This window comes from Taeniopygia guttata, chromosome 1, assembly GCF_048771995.1.
Source record: "Taeniopygia guttata chromosome 1, bTaeGut7.mat, whole genome shotgun sequence".
Lineage (NCBI taxonomy): Eukaryota > Metazoa > Chordata > Aves > Passeriformes > Estrildidae > Taeniopygia > Taeniopygia guttata.
Genome location: NC_133024.1, coordinates 81,130,158 through 81,151,775, shown reverse-complemented (window position 1 = coordinate 81,151,775; position 21,618 = coordinate 81,130,158). Strand labels below are relative to the sequence as shown.

Here is a 21,618-nt window from a genome sequence, read left to right as displayed (position 1 = left end):
AGAGAAACTTTTCTTAGTCTTCAAGTCACCCAACTAAAATAGATCTGCCAGTAAAATTATCTACAACAGTAATCATGCTATTGATAAGTATGTTGTTTAATTTATTTGTCTACATAAGTCAATGGTGAACACAGATCCCTGAGAATTTTGTTTCTGTGGGATAAATAAAACTCCATTTCCTATGTGTTTATGTCTGTCCTTCCTTTAAACACTTTGCCATTACTACAGAGCAACGACACCCTCTTCTCCAGTGGACCTTTAGGGTTCTTCCAGGGTGTGAGAGAAAAAATGCTGCAGCTTGGAGTGGCAACAGAGATCTCTTGCAAATTGTTGGAAATGAAGTTTTAAATAGCTGAGTGGTACCACTAGGCATTTTTTTCTCAGTGGCACGCTACCTGAAAGTTACAAACCTCTGCTACATAGATACTGATGCTCACAGCACATTTTGACATAAAAATGCCTCGGCTGAACATCATTAGCCTAAAATTACCTTGTATGGCTGTATTATGTCACAATTACATTGTATGTAATCCAATGTACATTAATTAATAATAATTAATTAATAACATGAATAATTAATAATAAATAAAAATAATTAACAATATACTATACATTGTATGGCTGAATTACGTCAGAATTACATGACTTTTAAGCTAGTGGCAAAAACATGCTGTGCAAGTAAATGTGCATTTATTTATGCACTTGTGAAAATATTTACAGCCCTCTGAATAGTTTTCCTGACACTGAAAACATCTCCTTGCTTATCTGGGTGACAAGTTATTAGACCCTGAGTACCTGCAGGGGATACGATGGCCCCAGGGAGATAGGGGTAGACTCCCTTCATTCACGGTGAATCCCGTGTATCTTTGTGAACACATGCCACGCTGGAATCACCCTACTCTGAGACGTTTTTCCACACTCTGCCACCTTCACCATCACCGAGGTTGGTATTTTCCTCTGGGCGCTGCGCGGCAGAGTCTTCCCAACCTGTGTCCCTTCCTCTCGGTTTCTGCAGAGATGTGTGCGTGCTGGGGAGGCTTTGTCGCAGCGGCTGAGACCCGGAGGGCACCCAGAGCATCGGGCAGGGGGCGGAACGGGACGGGAGGGAACAGGGGGAAGGGGAACGAGGGTCTCTCCCATCCCGGGGTGGGCGCAGCCCCGCGGCGGCCAATGGAGCGGGAGCCGCGTCTGCCGGAGGAGCCGCGCCCGGCGCGGGCAGCTGCGGGCCCGTGTCGGGCTGCGGTGCCGGGCCGAGCTCCGGGCTGTGCCCGTGCAGGGAGAGGTGCCGGGCCGAGCTCCGGGCTGTGCCGGTGCTGGGAGAGGTGCTGGGAGAGGTGCCGGGCCGAGCTCCGGGCTGTGCCTGTGCAGGGCCGAGCTCCGGGGTGTGCCTGTGCAGGAAGAGGTGCCGGGCCGAGCTCCGGGCTGTGCCGGTGCCGGGCCGAGCTCCGGGCTCTACCTGTGCAGGGAGAGGCGCCGGGCCGAGCTCCGGGCTGTGCCTGTGCAGGGCCGAGCTCCGGGGTGTGCCTGTGCAGGGAGAGGTGCCGGGCCGAGCTCCGGGCTGTGCCGGTGCCGGGCCGAGCTCCGGGCTCTACCTGTGCAGGGAGAGGTGCTGGGCCAAGCTCCGGGCTGTGCCCGTGTCGGGCCGAGATCCGGGCTGTGCCCGTGCAGGGAGAGGCGCCGGGCTGAGCTCCGGGCTGTGCCTGTGCAGGGAGAGGTGCCGGGCCGAGCTGCGGGCCATGCCCGGTGGGAGCGGAGCGCTGCGGGCCCGGAGCGGGCGGCGAGAGCGCGCCCCTCTCGCAGCAAAGCCGGCGCCCGGAGCGGGGGCGGGGTGGCTCACACAAACCCCCCCGCCACGCTCTCCGCCGCTAATGCCTTTTCTCTGCTGCTGCGCAGGAGTCCCTGCGAATGTAATTCACCTGCGGCTGCCTGCAGCAGGAAGGAGGTTAATCCCATTGCGCGGTTTAGCGGCCCTCCCGCCCGCGGGTGAGCGGCCGGAGCGGTGGGCGCCGCGCACCGAGCCCTGCCCTGCCCGGCACCGCCGGCCCCCCCTGCCCAGCATGCCCGGTGAGTACCCCCAGCCCCGCACCGCCCGGCTGGCCCTGGGCAGCCCCTCGGCACTGACGGGGACGATCAGCGGCGCAGCCTGGAGCCCTCGGGGCTTTTGCCCTTCTCATATCATATCCCGGTGCGGACCGCGGTCTCTGCTGCTTTCTTATCAGCACAGTGCTGTGCTGTAATGAGCAGCTCCAGAGGAGGATTTTAACTGTCTGGGTGATGGATGAAATAGGTGAACTCATTTATGTATTCTGCTTGTATGTACAGCTTGGCCTGCTTAGGTCTCTGCATGCTTTCCTGGTGGATGCCCAGGGGGACAGGCTGGGGCTGGCCGTCTCAAGCTAAGGCAGATTCCGAGAAACCTTTCTCATGCTCCTTCTTACACAGCAGTGGTATTGGTCTTAATCAGTTATCCTTAAAGCCATGAGGTACTGGTTTTAGGGTAATCACAGAGGGTAGGTGCAGGTGCTGTTCTGGCTCTTGAACATACTCAACTTTTTTCCTTTTTTCTCAGTTTTGAGAGCAGCAGTTCCCACAAGTCTTGAAAATCTCAGAAAGTGAATCTGCAAATGAAACAATTGGAACATTGTGGTTTCATGTGGCTGAGGGGTTTTTTGTTTGGTTTTTGATTCTTTTTTATTTTAATTTTTTCTTTTGGTTGAAAGGAAGGTATGGAAACACTGGAAACATCTTACTTGATATGTACCATGAAATTCCCTGTGCTGCCTCTGGATTTCTTAAGTAATTATTACCAGTTATTACTAATTTTCAAACTGGTGTATTACTGTTTTGGGACTAGTTTTGGGTGTTATGTGTTATGCTTGTTTGCGTCTTATGATATTGTTGCATTTGAGTTTTCATGAGGATCATTTACCGTCTGTTGAATAACAACATTGCAGAGTCTTGAAGTAGAATGTAACAGTTTTTAACTGAAAGACACATAATACAATCTACAAAGAACTGGAATCAAGTGCTCTTCCAACACAAGAGCAGTAATTCTGCCTACTAAACTTCAGTATTGTTTTAATAAAAGATAAGAGAGAATCTGGTTTTGAATGAGGCAGAGCTTCATTAGGCCAAGAGAAACATTGTACGCCATTGAATGTCAAATTAAATTCTGTTATACAAAGGTCTGTGTAAAGTGTTTCTTGTTTATCTTCATTAGTAACATCAATGTTTCTACTATTGGATCTAAGAAAGCATGGGAATTAAAACTGCCAGCTGTCATTTGTTTACTAGGGCAAGAATTGCCTCTTTGCTGGAATTTTGCATAATAAATTTTGATAGGGCTCTGACTCGGGTTATTGTCTGACACTATTGTTAATTTTATCTACTTGTAATAAAATATTTCTTGATTGCTTATAAGGTTGTGGGTGTCAGGAGGAGCAGAGCTTTTCATTCCCGGATATGGCTGTGCTAGGCCAGAGAAGTGAGAAGCCTACAGCTTGTGCTTTCTTTTTAGCAGTCGAACACACCTTCACGGGGTGCTTCTGGGGGAAGATCCATAGAATCCTTCATGTGGGAGAGGGAGCAACAGAACTGGTGTCAGGAAACGTGCTGTGATCTGGAGCTGTGTCATTGTCACCTGGGATTTCAGGGAGGCGCTTGGCTCAGGGGGCACAGCTCAAGGCTGCAGCCTGCTCGTCCTGCAGATTGTCTCTGGAGTGGAACGGGGGAGGTGAAAAGAGAGCAACAGAGGGTATCAGGGAGGAATTTAGGAAAGCAGTTGTACAATATTGGTTAGTCTGAATGGCACTGGGGACCTAACCAGCCTGTTGGAGACTTTTGGCTATTGATTTATCTGCTCTTATTTTTATGCATAAGATGACAATGTGTAACTTATAATGTTCTTAGAGGAAAATCATAACATAGGAGTGTCTGGTCTCCTGCCATTTTGCAGAGGGCAGCTTGGCAAATTTGAATTGTCACATTAGGAGCTACAGTTGGACTAAATTTATGCTTGTTCCTCTATCAGAAGAAATATAAAAATATAATTTAAAAACTATGTCTAATGGATTATGAAAAACCTCCCTACCCTACTTAAACTTGTCTTGATGTTGGAAGGTGCACTTGGGTCACTTGGAGCTTGTTATTATCAGTCCCTTCTGATTCTCAAAATGGGTATCTGGTGTTTTTTAATTCTCTTTTTCTCTTTGAACATGAAAGTGAGCACCACTCTGTCTGTTTGCTCTGTTCATATTCTAAATAAAGCTTTTAAGTGCCCTAGAATTAGTTTCCACACCTGTCAAAGACTTTTGCCTCTAGCAGTGTCAGAGGTACTACTTCTATGAGTAAGTAGCATAAAAGATGGTGATCTTGGCTAAAAAAGGTGTTACAAGTTCCACGTAAGATCACCTTGTCTGTAGTGGTTCACGTTACTTTTGCTGTCTCTTCTGTGTAGCTGCAGAGCAGATTCGAGAATAACTCAGCAAGTGAATTCCTTGAAGATCCTTGTTTTGTTCTAAGAAAATATTGTTAGGTGATAAAGGAGGAGACACTGCTGATGATAATGACTTCTCAGTTTGCATCGTTATGTGCTTTGTGATAATCCAGGCAAGACAAATGATCAGACTGACAAATTCATAAGACAGAAAATACACTTTCTTTTCTCATAGTTCACTTATAGCCAGTGCTATTGTAATGGCCATAAGGATCCACAACTTGAAAACAATTTGCTTAAAACTTAATGCCCTAAATAGTAGGTGCTGTCCATAAAAAAATCTTATTGTCTTTAGCACAAAGAATTAAAATTATGCTTAATGGTCTCCTTGACGCTTAAAAAAACCCAAACAAAACCAACCAAAAAAAAAAAAAAAAAAAAAAAAAAAGCCAAACCAAAAGCAGTTGCAATGAATTTAAATATCTACACTTCTGGCTTTCAAACTTAAAGAAGACATGTTCTTTTAAAGTCAGTGAGTGAAACTCTGTGTACAGTAGATTTAATGTGTCAGCTAAATAGAAACTTTCAGGTAAATCATTAACTTCCAAAAATATATATGAAAACCTGACCCTTACTTTCAGTTATAAAAGCAAAATGTTTACCTATTAGGCTATATTCCAAAGAATTTTATAAACAAGGCAAGATAAATAACACTTCTTTCTTGAAAGCAAGGATTAGATGAAAGTAAAAGTAATTATAAAATATTCTTATTTTAAACCCCCAATGGGTCCTTAATTAATTAGTGATGCCCCTGTATGATTTTAAAATCATTAGGATTTGCTTCTTTCTTAACACCAGAAATATTTTAATGTTAAATATTTTCAGTCAATAGTTTGATTATCTATTCAATTATCTCTGTGATGGTTTACTGTATTAAGAAGGCTGTAACATGTATCCCACATCTGATTCTCAAAACGGGCCCTTAGTTTCTGTTCTTTGTGAGGTATCAGCAAGAGTTTCTTAGCAGCAGCAGTTGTTTGGCAGTTTGCTTCCCTGTGGTTGTGACCACAGAGGTACAGGGCAAGGAAGCATTTGGAGGATGTGGTAATTTTCCATACCAGTTTGCTGAACCATTTAATGAGTAGTTTGTGTATTTTTATATGTATTACTTAAGTAAAGATTCAGCTTCTGTAGCCAAAAGAATTTGGAAAAATCATGTGAAGATTGTGCTCAGTTTTGTGGCTGTTATTTTAAACTGTATTTTAAGATTGGAACTCCACTCATTTCACAATTTGGTTTTTTTATATTTACCTAACTCCCACATTCCTCTCAGTAGTTGTTTTATTACCTTTCTTTGGCTGAAGATGCTTGTTGCCTAACACAAAACTGCTTTGCTTTCCTGACCTTTTGCATCTTTTCAGAATAATTTTTTTCTGAAGTAGCCTTCAGCAGTTTTCTGGTTTACATTGATTTTTAGGGATGCTTATGTTTATTCCTTTAACTCTCTGGGAAAACTGAAGTAGGAGTAGTTTACTTCACATCTGTTGTTTTAAAGCAACTCTATTCACTGATTTCTGGAACACCCATAACTGGCTTGAGCTGTTATTTTAATGGGACATTTGAAAGTTCAATTCTTCATTTGCTTTGTCTGGAAATCGTGATTAGAAATCTTACTAGAGTTTACTCAGCTGTGAGTTATGCAAACTATTTTAAGTTTGGATGGATGATTTGGGGTTTTTTTTTGGCCAAGTCTGACACTTTGTGGGATTCTCCTGAGGTGCAGGGATGTGTGGCAATGTCAGCAAATATTAGGTATGTGTGCTTGGGATGAAGCTGGCTGGCTGGAGATAAGTGAAAAAGTGCAAAAAGTGGGGGGAGAAGGCAGCACAGCAGTGGGCCTGTGCTTTGCTCTGGATTTGGAGGATGTGAAAAATAAAAATGCTTAGAATCTGTCAGCTTATCATGGTCATCAACCATACTTTACTGCATACCTCGATGACAGGGACTAGAACTCATTCATTTTGGCAGTCTCGGCCAACAAATGAGGTCATTTGTTGAGTTCTCTGCAACTAGTTCTGTGAGATTCTTTCCTAGTGTTTCTCACAGACCCTGGAAACTGTATGACAGGTTGTTTATGTTGGTACTGTTTGGTGGTTTTAATTTATTTAATGCAATTGCCTGTCCCTTAAGATGATGGTGTTTATTGAAGTTTCAGTCAAGCTCAGTGGAATTCCCTTCATCTGTGTGACCTGCTCATCTTGTTCTGGTTAATTTTGCAGCCTAGTGGGTATCATCCTTCTGCTTCAAGGAGGCTGTTCACCTTGCTGAGTTATGGGTTCTCCCCAGGAGAGCTCTGACAGTGGTGATTCTGTCACAGGGCAGAGCTGAAGAAGCAGCCCCTTATGATCATGCCACAGGAGTGGGGTCTCTGCAAAATACATTTTCTCCTGTTATGCAGGAGTGTAGGTTGCTTTCTTTTCTATTGTAACTTGTTTCCTCATGTGTTTCCTGACAATAAGGAACCCCTGGAGTTACTTGAGGTAGGGATTCTTAGCTTCGGGGAGGTGTACTGATCTCAGTAGAAATTTCTCTGCCCTTGTTCAGCCAGTACAAGAAGGCAGAGCAAAGATAATGTTGAGTTGATTCAGTGGCATTATGGGAAAAACATTTCTGGCTAATACTCAACATCTTGTTCTTTTCCTTAGCTTTTGTCACGGTATAAACAAGAACATTTTCCTTGTTGTTTGTATTATAATATGTTCATTAAATATAAAATCTAAATTTGTACTGATCACCTTTTTTTTGATTGACATTGTGTTTTGGCAATAAGACATAGGGAATTATCTGTTTAGGGCTACTGCAAAAATTTTATATCTGCTATTATGTAAATCAGGCAAACAAAAATAATAAAGAGCAGAAACATACATTCTGCATTCACATTCACTGGGTTTTCTATTCAATTGTGACTCTTGAGGGGAGTCTCATCACAGGAATTGTTGTTATAATCACAATGTGGTTGTTATAAGCCACAGACTGGTGTTTATCTGGAAGAGGAGAGAACAAGCTAAAAGGACTTACAATAATGTTATAAAGTGACTCTTACGATTATTTTTTTGCAGTAACAGATCAAGCCTTTGTGACCCTTGCTACTGATGATGTGTACTGTCAAGGTGCTCTTGTTCTTGGGCAGTCATTGAGGAATCATAAGACTTCCAGAAAATTGGCAGTTCTAATTACTCCAGAGGTTTCCAGTGGGATGAGGTAAGCATGAATGTGCATTTGGAGATTTAAATAGTGAAAGAGTAACCAACAGCATGAAAGATTTTAATAGGTTTCTGTGGATTCCACAGCATTATGCCTAGAATTTCCCTCTTGGCTAATGATTTCTAAGAGGAGTCTCAAACAACATCCATTATAAGCTCTTAAGCCTACTAAGAATTCACTTGCAGAAGTAGAGCTTGTGGCTGGAATTTGCCTTATAATTGAGAAGCTGAAAATTTGGAATGAAGTTTTAGTGTCTTGCACTACTCTTGTTTTTCTTCCAATTTTTCCTTAGAGCAAGATACGTAACCACCTGTGACATCAGAACTCTTCATAAACCTAAGGACTCAATGTTCTCTAAAATATTGGTGCACAGATATCTTGATAAGAAATTGGGGTTTTTTTTGGTGTTGGTTTTTTTTTTTTGGGGGGGGGGTTGGGTTTTTTTGGGGGGTTTTTTTTGGTTTTTTTTTAATAAATAACTTTGCAGTTTGTGTTGTGATTCTAAAGGCACTGCAGAATAGCATTTACAGAAATCTTATTAAGCCTGAACTCAAGCCTGGGTATTGGGAGGGCTGTGGCACTTGTTAAAAGGCATGCCATGCTATAGCAACTTAAACTCTAGTTCTGCTGTGTTTTAGGAAGTGTGCAAGCTCCTGTTTTCTGTATGCTATGTGAAGGTATTTACAATGCATCTGGCTCAAGAAATAAATGTTCACGTTTTTGCTATGACTGGATGCACAAAAATCTGTTTTTACTGACTTTGGAAGTATGGACATTGTCAGAGCACTGTAACCTTCCTGAGGGAATAGTGTATCCATTTGATGGGTGGGTGGATACTAAGTCTGTAATTCTTTTCACGTCTGTAAAGTGAGAAGAAAAGCATTTATAATATGTATTTTAAATCAAGGATAACATTAAGAAAATCAAACAACAACAACCAAAAAAAAAAAAACCCAAAGGAAAGCAGATCACTGAAATAAACTTCTAATAATCTGTACTACATTTAGTTCTTTGCCAGATAGTTCCTGTTCCTTGAAGATCAATCAGGCAACAGCTAATGACCCTGAAATTTAGACTTCAAACAGCAAAGGATTTCTTTTTCTGTGTTTGTGAGGCATTGAGGACTTAGATTATAATAGTGTGGTGTAAGTAAATAAGCTGTGTTTGAAAGACTTTTTTTTTATTGCTTCTTGAAGGAAAATTACCTACTTTGGTGTTAGCTTTAGAATTCCCACAAAATACATGCACAGAAAAAAAAAACGTTTAGCTTAAAGTCTCATTTGAGATGCTGCATAGTAGTGAGGAACTATATATGGTAAGCAAATATGTATGCACTTTATACAAGGTGCAGTTTTGAAGCAGTGTTTACTTGGGCACAATAGGTACAAATGAGTGTGCTGCAGTGCATGTCTCATCCTGTAAAATGCAGAGGGGACACGATATGGTGCTGTTCTTTGGAATCAATTGTGCAGGATGAAAGCTGCTTTATTTTCTGTTGGTGTTTCCATAGGAGATAGTGACTAGAACAAGGGTTGTTTTTTCCTTCAAACAGCAGCTCTCACTTTTGAGATGTGCTGGCCCCCATAGCGGAGAAGGCGATGTTTTATGGCCTGATAGCTGCCTCTTCAGTGGGCTGTTTCCAAAGGCTTTTCTCTTCTGACTTCTCACTCTAAGCAATCAGTCTAGCTTTGGTTATTGTCATAATTAATGTCATGCTATGTGTCACTGTTTTCATGCCTGAAGTGAACTCATGAACTTGTCTAAATCCCCTTCTTTGTCTCCACTGCTCTCCCTGGTAGGTCAGTCCTCAGCAGTGTATTTGACGAAGTGGTCGAGGTGGATGTGCTTGACAGCGCTGACTCAGTCCATTTGGCTCTGATGCAAAGGCCAGAACTGGGTGTAACCTTCACTAAGCTCCATTGTTGGACACTTACTCATTACAGCAAATGTGTCTTCATGGATGCAGACACTTTGGTGAGTGGAGAGGGAGCCACGGAAACGTTTGTGTCCAATTGTGAGATGCTTCCTTGCCAGGCAGCCTTCAGGCCTGTGAAGTGACCAGATTTGCTGGCGGTCACAAGGTCACAGGCGCTCCATCCTGACACGTTTTAGCAATTCTCACAGTTGTGCTGGCTGCATAAAAATAAATTCAGTTTGGAGAGTAGCCTTAGGACTGTCCTCAAAAGAGATCACAAACTTTGTGTACTGAGTCTTCTGACAGAAGTTTAAAAGAGATCTCTCTCAAATACTTTTGCTTGGAATTATTCTGTCTGGAAGGGAGGATGGTTTCAAAATAGAAAAAAAAAAAAAAGTTCCAAATATTTTTTCTAAGTTTTTAGATGTATAGAGATAAAAATGGTCATAATTTTGGTGAGGACAATCATGTCAGCCTTCCCTTGTGCTTTCATAGCTCACTCTGAAAGACTGCGATGCATTTTAATTTAATAGGATTGTATTTGAATTAGAGACCAAATTAAGTTATTCTTCTTGAAGAGAAACTCTTATGATTTCTTGCTTTACATTAATGTTAAAGGAGGAAGGCCAATTTTTATCTTTTTAAGAAAGTAAGTAATTTTACTTGTAAAAACTTTTCTTCTGTTTTTCACAATGGCTATGAAAGGTGGGGTCCCTGACTTTCACTGACTGCACAGCTGTCTTTCCACAAACTTTATCTCTGCCTTAATCTGATTGATTTTCCCACTTCCTTGTGAAGATTAAAAGAAAACAGAAAAGCAAATCTCTGAACTTAAGTTACATCAGAAAACTGGCAGCAAGAGACAGACTTTATACTACCCTTTATTCAGTCTGTTGCTTACTAAAATTATTTAGATTCCCAATTTTCATTCAGTTCTGTTGTACTTATCAAAAATAATGGACTTTGGAAAGGTGAGTTAAGAAAGAAGTAAATTGTGTTTTATCATGGTATAATATTTAAAGGGACCTCGGATGGTCTCCAAGCTTCATGAAATACTTTCACAGGCTTTGCATTTTATCAGAGAAATCATAGAGAATCACAATTAATGTTGCCTTATTAGATCAACAATAGAGGTTCTGACCTCTAGCATATTTTACAATGGCACTGCTTTTATGCTCTGTAAGCCATGTACTAGGCCAAACTATCAATTTACTCCATTGGTACTAATTTGACAATGCTTACTCTAGACAAACATTTTTTTCCTTTTTACCTACTCTCCCTAAGGTACTTTGCAATGTTGATGAGTTGTTTGATCGAGAAGAGTTTTCTGCAGCTCCTGATTCTGGCTGGCCTGACTGCTTCAATAGTGGTGTCTTTGTGTTCCAGCCCTCCCTGAAGACTTACAACCTGCTGCTCCAGTTTGCTGCTGAACATGGCAGCTTTGATGGTAAGGAGCAAGGCATAAGGAATGCAGCGCAGAACAGTTTCCATGCTATCAAGCAGAGTAGAGGAAGGCAGGAGTTTTCTGGGCTCTGTGTAAGAATTCAAGGTGCAGGACTTTGTCTCTTAGACTGTATTTAAGACCTGTTGACTCACTCTGGACTGTGCTTCCCAGAAAAGGGCACTGGAGAGACATTGTGTCTGAGTCTTGCTCAGTTAGTTTTAATTTTGCCATCTGGCTTATGAGAGAGAAATACATCTGATCTTCAGTCTTCTGCTCTGAAGGAGACCAGACACTATTCTTTCCTTCTTATATTACAATAGGGCTTCATTTACACTGAGCTTGCATCGGAGTGAATCAGGTATTATTCACTTGTGCATGCTCATATGGCCATATTTTCAAGTCCAAGTTAGAGTCCCACGAACACACCAATCTCAGTCCCCAGTCTGACTCCCATCCAAATTTCAATACAAATTTGAGTGTACATGTGTTATGGTAATACTGTTTTATGGACTCTTTAGGAGGTGATCAAGGCTTGTTGAACAGCTTCTTCAGCAACTGGGCAACAGCAGATATTGGCAAACACTTGCCTTTCCTCTATAACCTGAGCAGCAGCTCTGTGTACACCTATGTTCCTGCTTTCAATCAGTAAGTAACAGCACTTCTGTAAACTTCTGTAGTTTGTTAAAGAATATACTTTTGTAAGAGAGATTAATAATGGCATATTCTGTAAAGTATAAATTCCAGTATCACAAACACAGAAACCATGCAATAGAATCTTAAATTTGATGTGAATGTCTGGACACAGGGAGAGTCCCAGAGTTGGCTACACTGTCTTTTATGTTCTTCCAAAGAAGCTTCTTTCATTTTGACAAAATATAATTACTTTGGCATTAGTTTACTAGTTTACAAGTTTACTTTTAAGCTTGTTCCTTTGTTCTCAAGTAATTTCTTAGAGAAACAATTGGCATTGCTTAAACTTTTTGAGCCATTCCTTAGGTCCTTCTATGAAATGAAATTTGTGCTACTAATTATATGATTCCAGACAACGCAATTGAGAATGTAATCTGATAAAGGGCAAGTTGGATTTAGGGTGTTGTGAATTTCTGTTCCAGTTGCACAATGCACTTTTATTGAAAGATGAACTTAGGCCAGTGTATTTATTAGTAATTTTTAATATGGGATCAGTAATACCCAATTTTGGTGATTAAATATTTGAAGTGATATATATTTTTTTGTGAATAGAGCATGAAGGAGGACTTGAAATAGTACTGCATGAGCCTATCAGTTTTCTTCATGAACTTTTCTACTAGAATTAGCAGCTGGAAGCAAATGGCAATGTAACTTTTTATTTTCTGTATGTTAAACAAGATTAATTAAACCAGGAAGATAGAAACAAAATATTACTAATATAATCTCAAATGTGTTGCTGTTGGAATATGTTAAATTACCTCACCTGTAAGCATGTTTCTTCTAGAAGTTTATATAATCTAAAAATATTTTATGTATAGACCTGTATATTTGATCTCTACAGTTTTGGTAGAGATGCCAAAGTTGTTCACTTCTTGGGGGCAACAAAACCCTGGAACTACAAATACAACCTTCAAACAAAGAGAGTTATGCAGGATGGCACCACCTCTGGATCTTTTCATCAGCTGTCATTTCTTGCCCTCTGGTGGAATATATACAGTGCCAGTATATTGCCTTTGTTGGAAAAACTTCAAAAGATGGAAGAATCAAAATCTGAGGAATGCAAGGTAACTGAGAAGGAGTTAATGGGAATATGTTGGAATCAAAACCAAAAATTCTGAAAATTGGTAAAGGAAGAAATTATATGATGTGGTGGGCTGACTCTGGCTGGATTCCAAGTGACCACCAAAGCCACTCTATCACTCTCCTCCTAAGATAGCCAGGAGAGAGAAAATGTAAGGAAAGGTTCATGGGTCTGTATAAGGACAGGGAGAGATCTCTCACCAGGTACTGTCAAAGGTGAAACAGGATGAACTTTGGGAAATTAATAAAATCTACCAATTTAAATCAGAGTAGATCAAATTTACCCATTACCAGTCAAATCAGAGTAGAGTAACAAGAAATAACCCGAAATTTGGAACACCTACCCTAATCCTTCACTTCTTCCTGGGTTCAACTTTACTCCCTGTTTTCTCTGACTTCCCCCTCCCCCACCAATGGCACATGGGGATGGGGAATGAGGACTGTGGTCAATTCATTATATGTTGTCTCTGCTGCTCCTTCCTCCTCCTCTGGGGCTGAATTTCTCACACTCTTTCCCTGCTCCAGTCCCTCCCATGGGAGACAGTCCTTCATGGACTTTCCTAACATGAGTCCTTCCCATGAGCTGTGGGATGCAGTCCCTCAGGGACTGCCTGTCCACAGTGTGGGTCTCCTATGGAGTCACAAGTCCTGCCAGCAAACCTGCTCCACTGCAGGATCCTTTCTTCATAGGCCCGGTGGTCCTGCCAGGAGCCTGCTCCACCATGGGTTTTCCATGGAGTCACAGCCTCCTTCACACATCAACCTGCTGTGGTGTGGGGTCCACCATGGGATGCAGGTGGATCTATATTCCACCATGGATCTCCATGGGCTACAGAAGGACATCCTGATGCACTGTGGGATGCAGGGCTAGCTCTGCTCTGGCATCTGGAGCACTTCTTCCCCTTTGTTCTTTGGTGACCCTAGTGCATACAGGGCTGTTACTCACACATATTCTCATTCCTCTCTCTGTCCAGTTGCAAGGAAACTCCTCCCTCCTTTTAAGAAGGAGGATTTTCCTCCTCCTTAAATTTCATATCCCAAAGATGCTACCACCATCACTGACGAGCTTGGCCTTGGCCAGTGACAGGTCCATTTTGAAGCCAGCTGGCATTGGCTCCATTGGGTTTGAGGGAAACTTCAAGGAGCTTCTCACAGAATCTACCCTGCTACTAAAACCTTGCCATGCAATTCCAATATGTGTGGGAAAAGTTAGTATCTATTGGTCGGTAGTAGAAATGTCCAAAATAGCCATTTAGGAAGGATTTCTTGCACTATCTGCTTTCCCAAGATATCCTGCGGCCATCTTCTTAATTGATAAAGTTTTTATGGTAATATGTGTGCATATAGAATATGATACAAATTAGCCAGAGAAGGGATAATCTGGCCTATGAAACAGACTCTTGTTTCTTTTGTAGCTAAATTGATATAGACCATGTAACTAGCTCTTGAACTGTAATAAAATTTACCTTTTCAGAACTACATTATAACTTGTTTTATGAGGTCATAACAAATAAATCAGGTTTGCAAAAGCAGTGTTAATTGCATTTAAGATCTTATGTACAGTACTCCTATGTCATCAAACATTTATTGATCTTTATGCTTTTTTTTTTCCAAAGGAAATGCAGCAGTGTGCTTTCCATGAATAGAATTTTAAAAATCTGTTTATAAATAGATGATTTCTTAGAGACCAGTAGCATAAATAAATGTGTAGAAGTGCAATTTTTAATTTTGTATTCAGACATGACAAATTAGATCCCATTTATGCATATGCAAATATTTTCTTAATGTCTTGTAATATTAAATTATTAACATAATTGAACTAATTGCATAGTCCTCTTAAGATCAGTTAAATATTTACCATCAAAGCCCCAGAGGATAATTTGGCTTGTTAACCTCATGACAAATTTGAAAGCAGAGGAAGGAATGTGTAGTTTTTGATCTTATACTTAAACATGCTTTTAATTTTTAATTGTATATTAAAAAAAATATTTCAACTATGGTAAATGAAGGTAGAAATACCTGTTAGGTTTACCTCATGATGCTGGTGTACTTATGAGTGCAAAAAAGCAAAAACCTAAACTGCAGCATGCTCTAAATCTAGGACCATATACTTTTTTTGCATTAAGTTATTCCTTAAATGATGAAAACCCTCTAAGGAGGTGCTACTGTTGTAAATAAGTTATTGCTGTCCTGAAAATTGTATTTCAGTGGTGAGATGTTCTTGTTGTCATTAGCACGCTTTCAATGGAGTTGAAGTTACTCTGAAGAAGGAGAAGGTCAGTCCTTACGTGGCCAGCTCTCTACAAAAGCCTGAGCTCCCAGAGCAGACAAGTGAAGTAAATCCCACAGCATGCTCGCCTGCGGAACTTGCTTTCAAAGCTGTGAGTGTGTTGTATATTATTATATGCAGAAACAAATTCAAATTATATACTAAGAGGAGATTCTTTCATTATGCTTCTGATCTGGAAAATCGTATCTTCAATTTAGCTGTAGCGATTGAATTTTCTCACTAGCATTAAAAATAATCTAAAGTCTATTTATTATCTTTAATCTTTAGTTATGCATGTATGATGTGTCTGGAAGTTGAAAGAGTTTGCTTTGCATTTTAGGAAGAGGTTATTTATTCAAAGTTGTTAAGTACTTAATCAAATGTAATATAAAGAAAATCTGCTACCAGAGTAATATTTTGAATGTTAATATTTTTGTGAATTAATATGTTTAAAACTAGAATCCTTTCTATTATTCTTCTGCTGAAAGTTTTTTCCCACAAGTGGTGACCCAGAAAACTGTTTCCCAAATTTCTGTGACTTGAGCAAAAAGAAGAGCCTTGAAAAATTCCACTAATGAATATTGCAGTCTTTCTGCTTCTTTTGTCACTTTTCTTGTATTTGTGTGTTTATGTTGCACTGAATGTCCTTATTTTATGCAGGAATTAATTTGGAAATAATAGCACAATGCCTCTGCAGGTGTAAGCCATTACATATTGCGTGATAAACTGTATTACACCATGGTACAACTGGGAGAAAATAAAATTAGTGTTCTAATGTCATCTGCATTGTAATTTGTGAACTACACTCTAGAATGATGAAGACAACTTTCAAGATGTTCTTTGCTTCATTTCTTTAGGCTATAGTTTCTCTATAAAGTAAAACTCTAATTTTCCTTTCCCACTTCCGCCCCGCATCCTCACCCTTCTTCCCTTTCCCTTCCAAATGTGAAGGGGCTGAAGGAAAACTGCAAACCTGCAGTTATGAAACTGCAGTTCCATAATAAGTTAAGAATAAAGAATAATTTATTTGCAAAGGATGTATTTTCTTGTGTGCCTTATGCATCTGACTTCATTGGAAAGGAGTAAACTAAATAGGGACACATTATCAAGATGTTTGTTTGGAGTAAAAAAAAATCATGATGGTCACCTAAAGTAGTGATGGTCACCAAATTAAATTTTCATTAAAATTTAAATTTCTATTACTAGGATTGGCTTATCAGAAGACCTTATTCATTAGAAAGTAATAGCCTGGTTCCCTTTTTACTTAAGAATACCATTGTACCAGTTTTTGTCTTGTGGGATTGTTTTGGGGGAAAAGACTTTTGGGGTTTGTATACTCATTTATGTTTTGCTAGCTGTCTAAAACAAATATTATGGACAATATATTTTGGGCAATATATTTTACCACTGTTTCGGAATACTTTGTTCTTTTCTTATTTTGAGCTTACCTGAGAGCAAGCTATAATCCTGAAATGAGATTTTTCTTGTTGAATTTTGGCCTCATGAATAGTAGGAATCGTGAATGGTAAGCTTGCTTCCCAGGCTGTATGTGTAGTCACTGAAAAATGACAGCCACTTTGAACCTATTTTACGATGAGATGAGCTGCCCTCTAGAGGTACTTATCCTAGATTGATTATAGTATGAGTTTTGATTCAATGCCATTTTTGATAGCTAAAGCTGGGTGACTTGAATTTTCTCCTTGGTGATAATGTGCTTCCTTGCTTTCCTCCCATCCATTGCTTTACCCTCCCCCAAGACTGAAAGTGATTGTATTGTATTAATTCTCATGAAAAGGAAATTATGAGAAAATATTCTCTTAATAAAACCTCAGTGGCTGTATTTTAGCAACCTGTATATGAAGTCGAACCAAGAGATTCTAATGACCATCCCTCTGAGCCTGACAGACCTTCAGAAGAACCTGTATTTCAACCTGCATTTCAGGAAACCTCAGAAATGGTACATGTAGCTTTGTGCATTGAACATCTTTTGATAACTGCATGTGCGTCTTTGATGCCAACATAATTTTGGGAAAGCTCTACTAATTATAATGCAATGTGCAAATAAATTCCTTAATCTTTTAGCCACTTAATTCCTTAAGTGTTTCCAATACTGCGTTGTGATCCCTTTCTAGTTTTATTTTCAAAACTTTGAGCTTTTAAATGTGTGTTTTCCTGTGCTAGTCCTCGAGTAATCAATGCATGGTGTTAATTTTAGTTCTCCTGTACTAACACAAGCAAAGCTGTCTGGGTATTTTGTGTTTGTTAGTTGTGTTGTGTTTTGTTTTGTTGTGAGTTTTTTTACCTGCTGAAGTGATATTTCCAAGCAAGTGGGAAGGGAACATGCAGGAGCCAGAGTGACTAGGCTTTCCTTTGTGACCTTGCACTGCATTTAGAGATACCTGTACACGTGGGCAGTGTGACAACAGGGGCAGACTTGGTGTTGATGGGGTTGACAGGATGTTAAGGATTTGTGAGGTACATAACACAGATCTTTCCTAATGAGTTTTTTTTTGTGTGATTGCGAGGCACTGTAGTGAAATACTTTAGGACTGAGAAGCAAAACGGTAGCTCCTGGGCAGCCAGGGGTGTTTGGGCCCCAGCTAAAATTCTTAATTTCTAAAAATATTATGATTCTGGTCATCTTGGTAATGTCTTCCAAAGCTGTTGATAAAACTTGATAAAGAAAGAAATCTTCACACCTTACTGTGTGTTGGTTGTTTGAAATACCTTGTCTTCCATAAGTCCTATGCCTTATCTGCCCCAAACTCGCAGATGTAATGGATATTCCAGGGCATTTAAACAGTTTAAGACATTGATTCCTGCCCATTAATTCTATTCTGAAACATTTTTACCTTGGAATTTGTGAAGACTTTACTACAAAGCAGTACTTGTTGATTTCAGTTTTGTTTACAACATGAGATGGGTTGTTTTCCCATGAGCCTCTTTGAATAGTACTGAAAGCAGGTTTTTAGTGGCTGGCTTGGTTAGTCCTTGTTATTTTTCATCTTTATTACAGGTTGTAATTGTTGGGATGTTCCTTTTTTTGCTGGCATTGGTCAGCTGGAGTCATAGTTTTCATTTTATGTGGTAGAAATTATCACTAATAATACATCTTGCATTTGTGCACCTATGATGACTTGACTTTGAACCAGCATTTATAATTTTGGAGTGTCATTCAAAATGAACTATCTGTTGGTATAATGAACAGTGTCCATACTTTGAATTAATTTATTAAATAATGTGTCTCACACCTGCCAAATAATATTGATCTCACAGGAGTTCAAGTAGGACTAATTACCAGAAATTCTAGAAATGTATGTTCACATGAAAGCCTGTTAGAGACAAGATTTGAACAGGTAAATTATAAACTCTTCAATGTAGCAGGTATTCAACAGTAACCAGGCAGTATTTGTAATATTTTCATTGTATTGTTGCTGAGTATGCCAAGATCTGAGTTAAGATCAGTAAAATAAATGTTTGGTATGTTCAAAGATGCCATGGAAAGTAGAAAAAACATGGGAAAATGAGGCCACATTATCAAAACAGGAGTGAACATTTGAACATTATTTATTTCATTGTTTTAACTGGGAGTATACAGTGCAGAAGTTTATCATTTAAGGTTTAACGTCACAATATTGAAAAAAGAAAAACTAAATGACTGTTTTCCCTCTCTTCTTCTTCCCACAGAACGAGGTTTCACATTTTGTTTCAGAGCTGTCTATTCACTTCAAACCAGCAAAACCAACTCCAGAAGATGAACGGAGAAAATGGGAGGAAGGACGCATGGACTATATGGGGAAAGATGCTTTTGAACATATCAAAAAGAAATTGGATGCATTTTTACACTAAGACAGGGTGTACTGTTATGTCCGTCTGATAGATTTCTTTATAAATGCAATTCTTGAAGCTTGGCTGTCTTAACCAGTTTAGCTGACAGCAGTTAGAGGTGATTATGGATCCTCATGCATTCTTGGGGGACCTTACCAGATACAGAATCAGGTATCAGGTTTTTATAGGTTTTTAACTGATAAATGTGCCTCAACTTTATTGTTACATGTGTCTCATCTTCATTTTTCTCACACAGTGCCTTCTAAAGAATAATGGATGGTACCTTATTGAGTATGAACTCTCATGTATTTATCACTCTTCCCTGATGCACCCCATCTGCAGAAACAGTCACATGTAGGAAACATGTTGAAAGTTGAGATTGTTTTGGAAGTTGAACTTTTCCCAAACTGAGATTATTCCCAAAGTACATTCAGAAATTGCTCTTAAATATTTAAATAAAAAGAACTTATTCTTGAAACAAAATCAACACCTTCAAGGATGACCATGATGTAGACTTCAATATGGGAAAGAAGTGATGAAATCCTGGACTCATAGTAGTCTGCAACAAAACTTTTTAATTTAAACATATTTAGGATTAGAGGAACTTCAGACTTCATCTGCAATCCCTAGTGGATGCTCTACTCAGTTATTGGCAGCTGCTCTGCTCCATAACTAGTGTGAGGAAGCATGGTTTAAAACTCTTTAGGACAGATTGATAATGTAGGTTAACCTTTTATATTGTTGCCATAGGATATTGATGCTTTTAAAGATATTGTAAGCTTTAGTTGCATATTCTGAGTTGTGTAGTCAGAAGAAGAAACACTGACAGTATGGTGTAAACCTTCTGGTGCTTCTTATGAATTTGTTTACAGTACTTCAAACTGCAGCTGATAAAGGCCTTCTTTGGCTTAGCATTGTTGCCCCATACTGCAGGCAACTTGAGTGCAACTGAAAACAAAATTGGCACTTGTTTTAGTAAACAGGCCCTTTGAAGATCTTTTAACAATAGCTGTGTGTGGGAACCAATAAATCTCTGAATTCCAAATAACAGAAAAAAATCTGCTGATGAGACTGCATTATATTAAGGACATTTATGGGGGAATGTTTTGTGTATTTGTGTACTTTGACTTATCTCCGTGAGTTTACTTTAACAAGTAAAATACGTTTTTTCAAAGCAAAAAACTTTTAAAGAAAGGGTCTTGACATTTATGCTAATATATTAATAGATTTGACAGTTGTTTGTGACCTCGCTCAATATTGGAATAAGAATTCTGCAGTGATGTTGCAGGACTTGAAACGTTTTTGTCTAAATACATCACAAATTTTGGCAGAGAGATACCTAATGAAATATCTTGGGAATTCTGTTTAAAAGCAATGATGTACCATTATGCATAGATGCTAGCAGGACAAATGGATAGCAGGATAGGAGCGAAGAAGAAAATCTTACTTCTTTTTCCTCCTATCAAAAAGGATAAGAGGGTAGGGCAGGGAATAAATGCACAAATTAGGAAAGGAATGAAAGAGTCAAAAGGTCCCTTTAAAGAAGGAAAAAAAAAAATCTTTGAGTATCTTAGAATGACTTCCTAATGTTCAGATTAGTGAATTTGGTTTCACTTTTGTAGGATATTTCTGATTTTATCTAGTTCTCATTTATCCTTAAACTCTTAACTGGGGAATCCCTCTGTTGAATACAAGCTTCTAGGTCAAGTGAGGTGTTCAGGGGCAGCAGAGAAATTGAGAACAGCTCTTCCTCTGCCTAACCTTGGCACCCTCGCTAGCCTGTGTTCCTGGGCAGGTGACCTTCACACATTAACACAGGTAGGTGTGTTCTACCTCTGGTGCTGTGGCCCAGTGCAGCAGCTGCAGTGTGCCCTTACTCGCGTGGCATTTGGTTATCCCTGTTTCTTAGTGATGCACTTCTGAGAAAGTCCTCTGATTTATAAACATTATTGCTAATATACTCTTAACAGCTTTTGAAGACTATATAAAGCTGTAGCCAGCAATGTGAACTCATGCTTCATGCAGCTGTACTTTTTATATTAACTAGTAGATCTTATTTCAAATAATGGAAGAAAAACTACTGATATGAAATCAGTAACTGAGAGGTTTTAAAAATAGGCATATGATTTTAGTCAAATGTGTCATTGAGTACATTTCAAACTGTTAATATGTACAGTGGAACTCTGTGTGGCTTATACAATGTTTTGCAAAGAATTGTAGTACAATAATGTAATGGAAATAAAAGAAATGGAAAAGATATATGAAGTCGTGCTTATCAGACGATGAACAGCTCTAGGTTGTTTATATTATGCCAGGGAATATTACTCGTGAATAAATAACTAGTTATTTAATTTCTTTTTAAAATTTTGTTTAATTGCTTTTGAGACATTAGCATTACCTGCTGAGCAGAATTAAAAGTTGAGAGTAATAATTATTTCTACAGACATACATAATTATAATATTTAGGATCTCTTGAGTTAGCAAACAGTAGTTGGTTTATTGTATTTCATGGAAAAGTATAGCTGTTAAGTGCCCTGCCCTAATATTTGTGTCCCATCTTCACACACAAAAAGCTGAACTAGTTACTGGCAATTTCGTATTGTAGTGGCTTCTGGTGCACAACTGCTGCCACCAGGGTGTGAGAAGGGAGAAGTTTGTATGTGAATCCAGTGCTGTGTTTCAGGCAGCATTCT

General features: G+C 39.4%; 1 protein-coding gene across 8 annotated transcripts; it reads left to right on the top strand.

Moving 5' to 3' along the window:
* The first annotated feature begins 809 nt into the window (after window positions 1-809).
* GYG2 (glycogenin 2) lies at window positions 810-21,289 on the top strand. 8 transcript variants are annotated; one of them, XM_072931848.1, is made up of 10 exons: window positions 1,120-1,242; window positions 1,403-2,064; window positions 7,555-7,696; window positions 9,499-9,673; window positions 10,899-11,061; window positions 11,577-11,703; window positions 12,590-12,812; window positions 15,063-15,209; window positions 16,944-17,054; window positions 18,785-21,289. In XM_072931848.1, the coding sequence occupies exons 2-10, from the start codon at window positions 1,737-1,739 to the stop codon at window positions 18,944-18,946; spliced, it is 1,578 nt and encodes a 525-aa protein (XP_072787949.1). In that variant the 5' UTR covers window positions 1,120-1,242; window positions 1,403-1,736; the 3' UTR covers window positions 18,947-21,289. The 8 variants fall into 8 exon arrangements, with proteins under 8 accessions (XP_072787967.1, XP_012425096.5, XP_072787949.1 ...); XM_072931867.1 differs by lacking the exon at window positions 1,120-1,242 and adding an exon at window positions 6,715-6,897 and having other exon boundaries at window positions 1,918-2,796; XM_072931862.1 differs by lacking the exon at window positions 1,120-1,242 and adding an exon at window positions 2,721-2,796 and having other exon boundaries at window positions 1,940-2,064.
* Window positions 21,290-21,618: the final 329 nt, after the last annotated feature.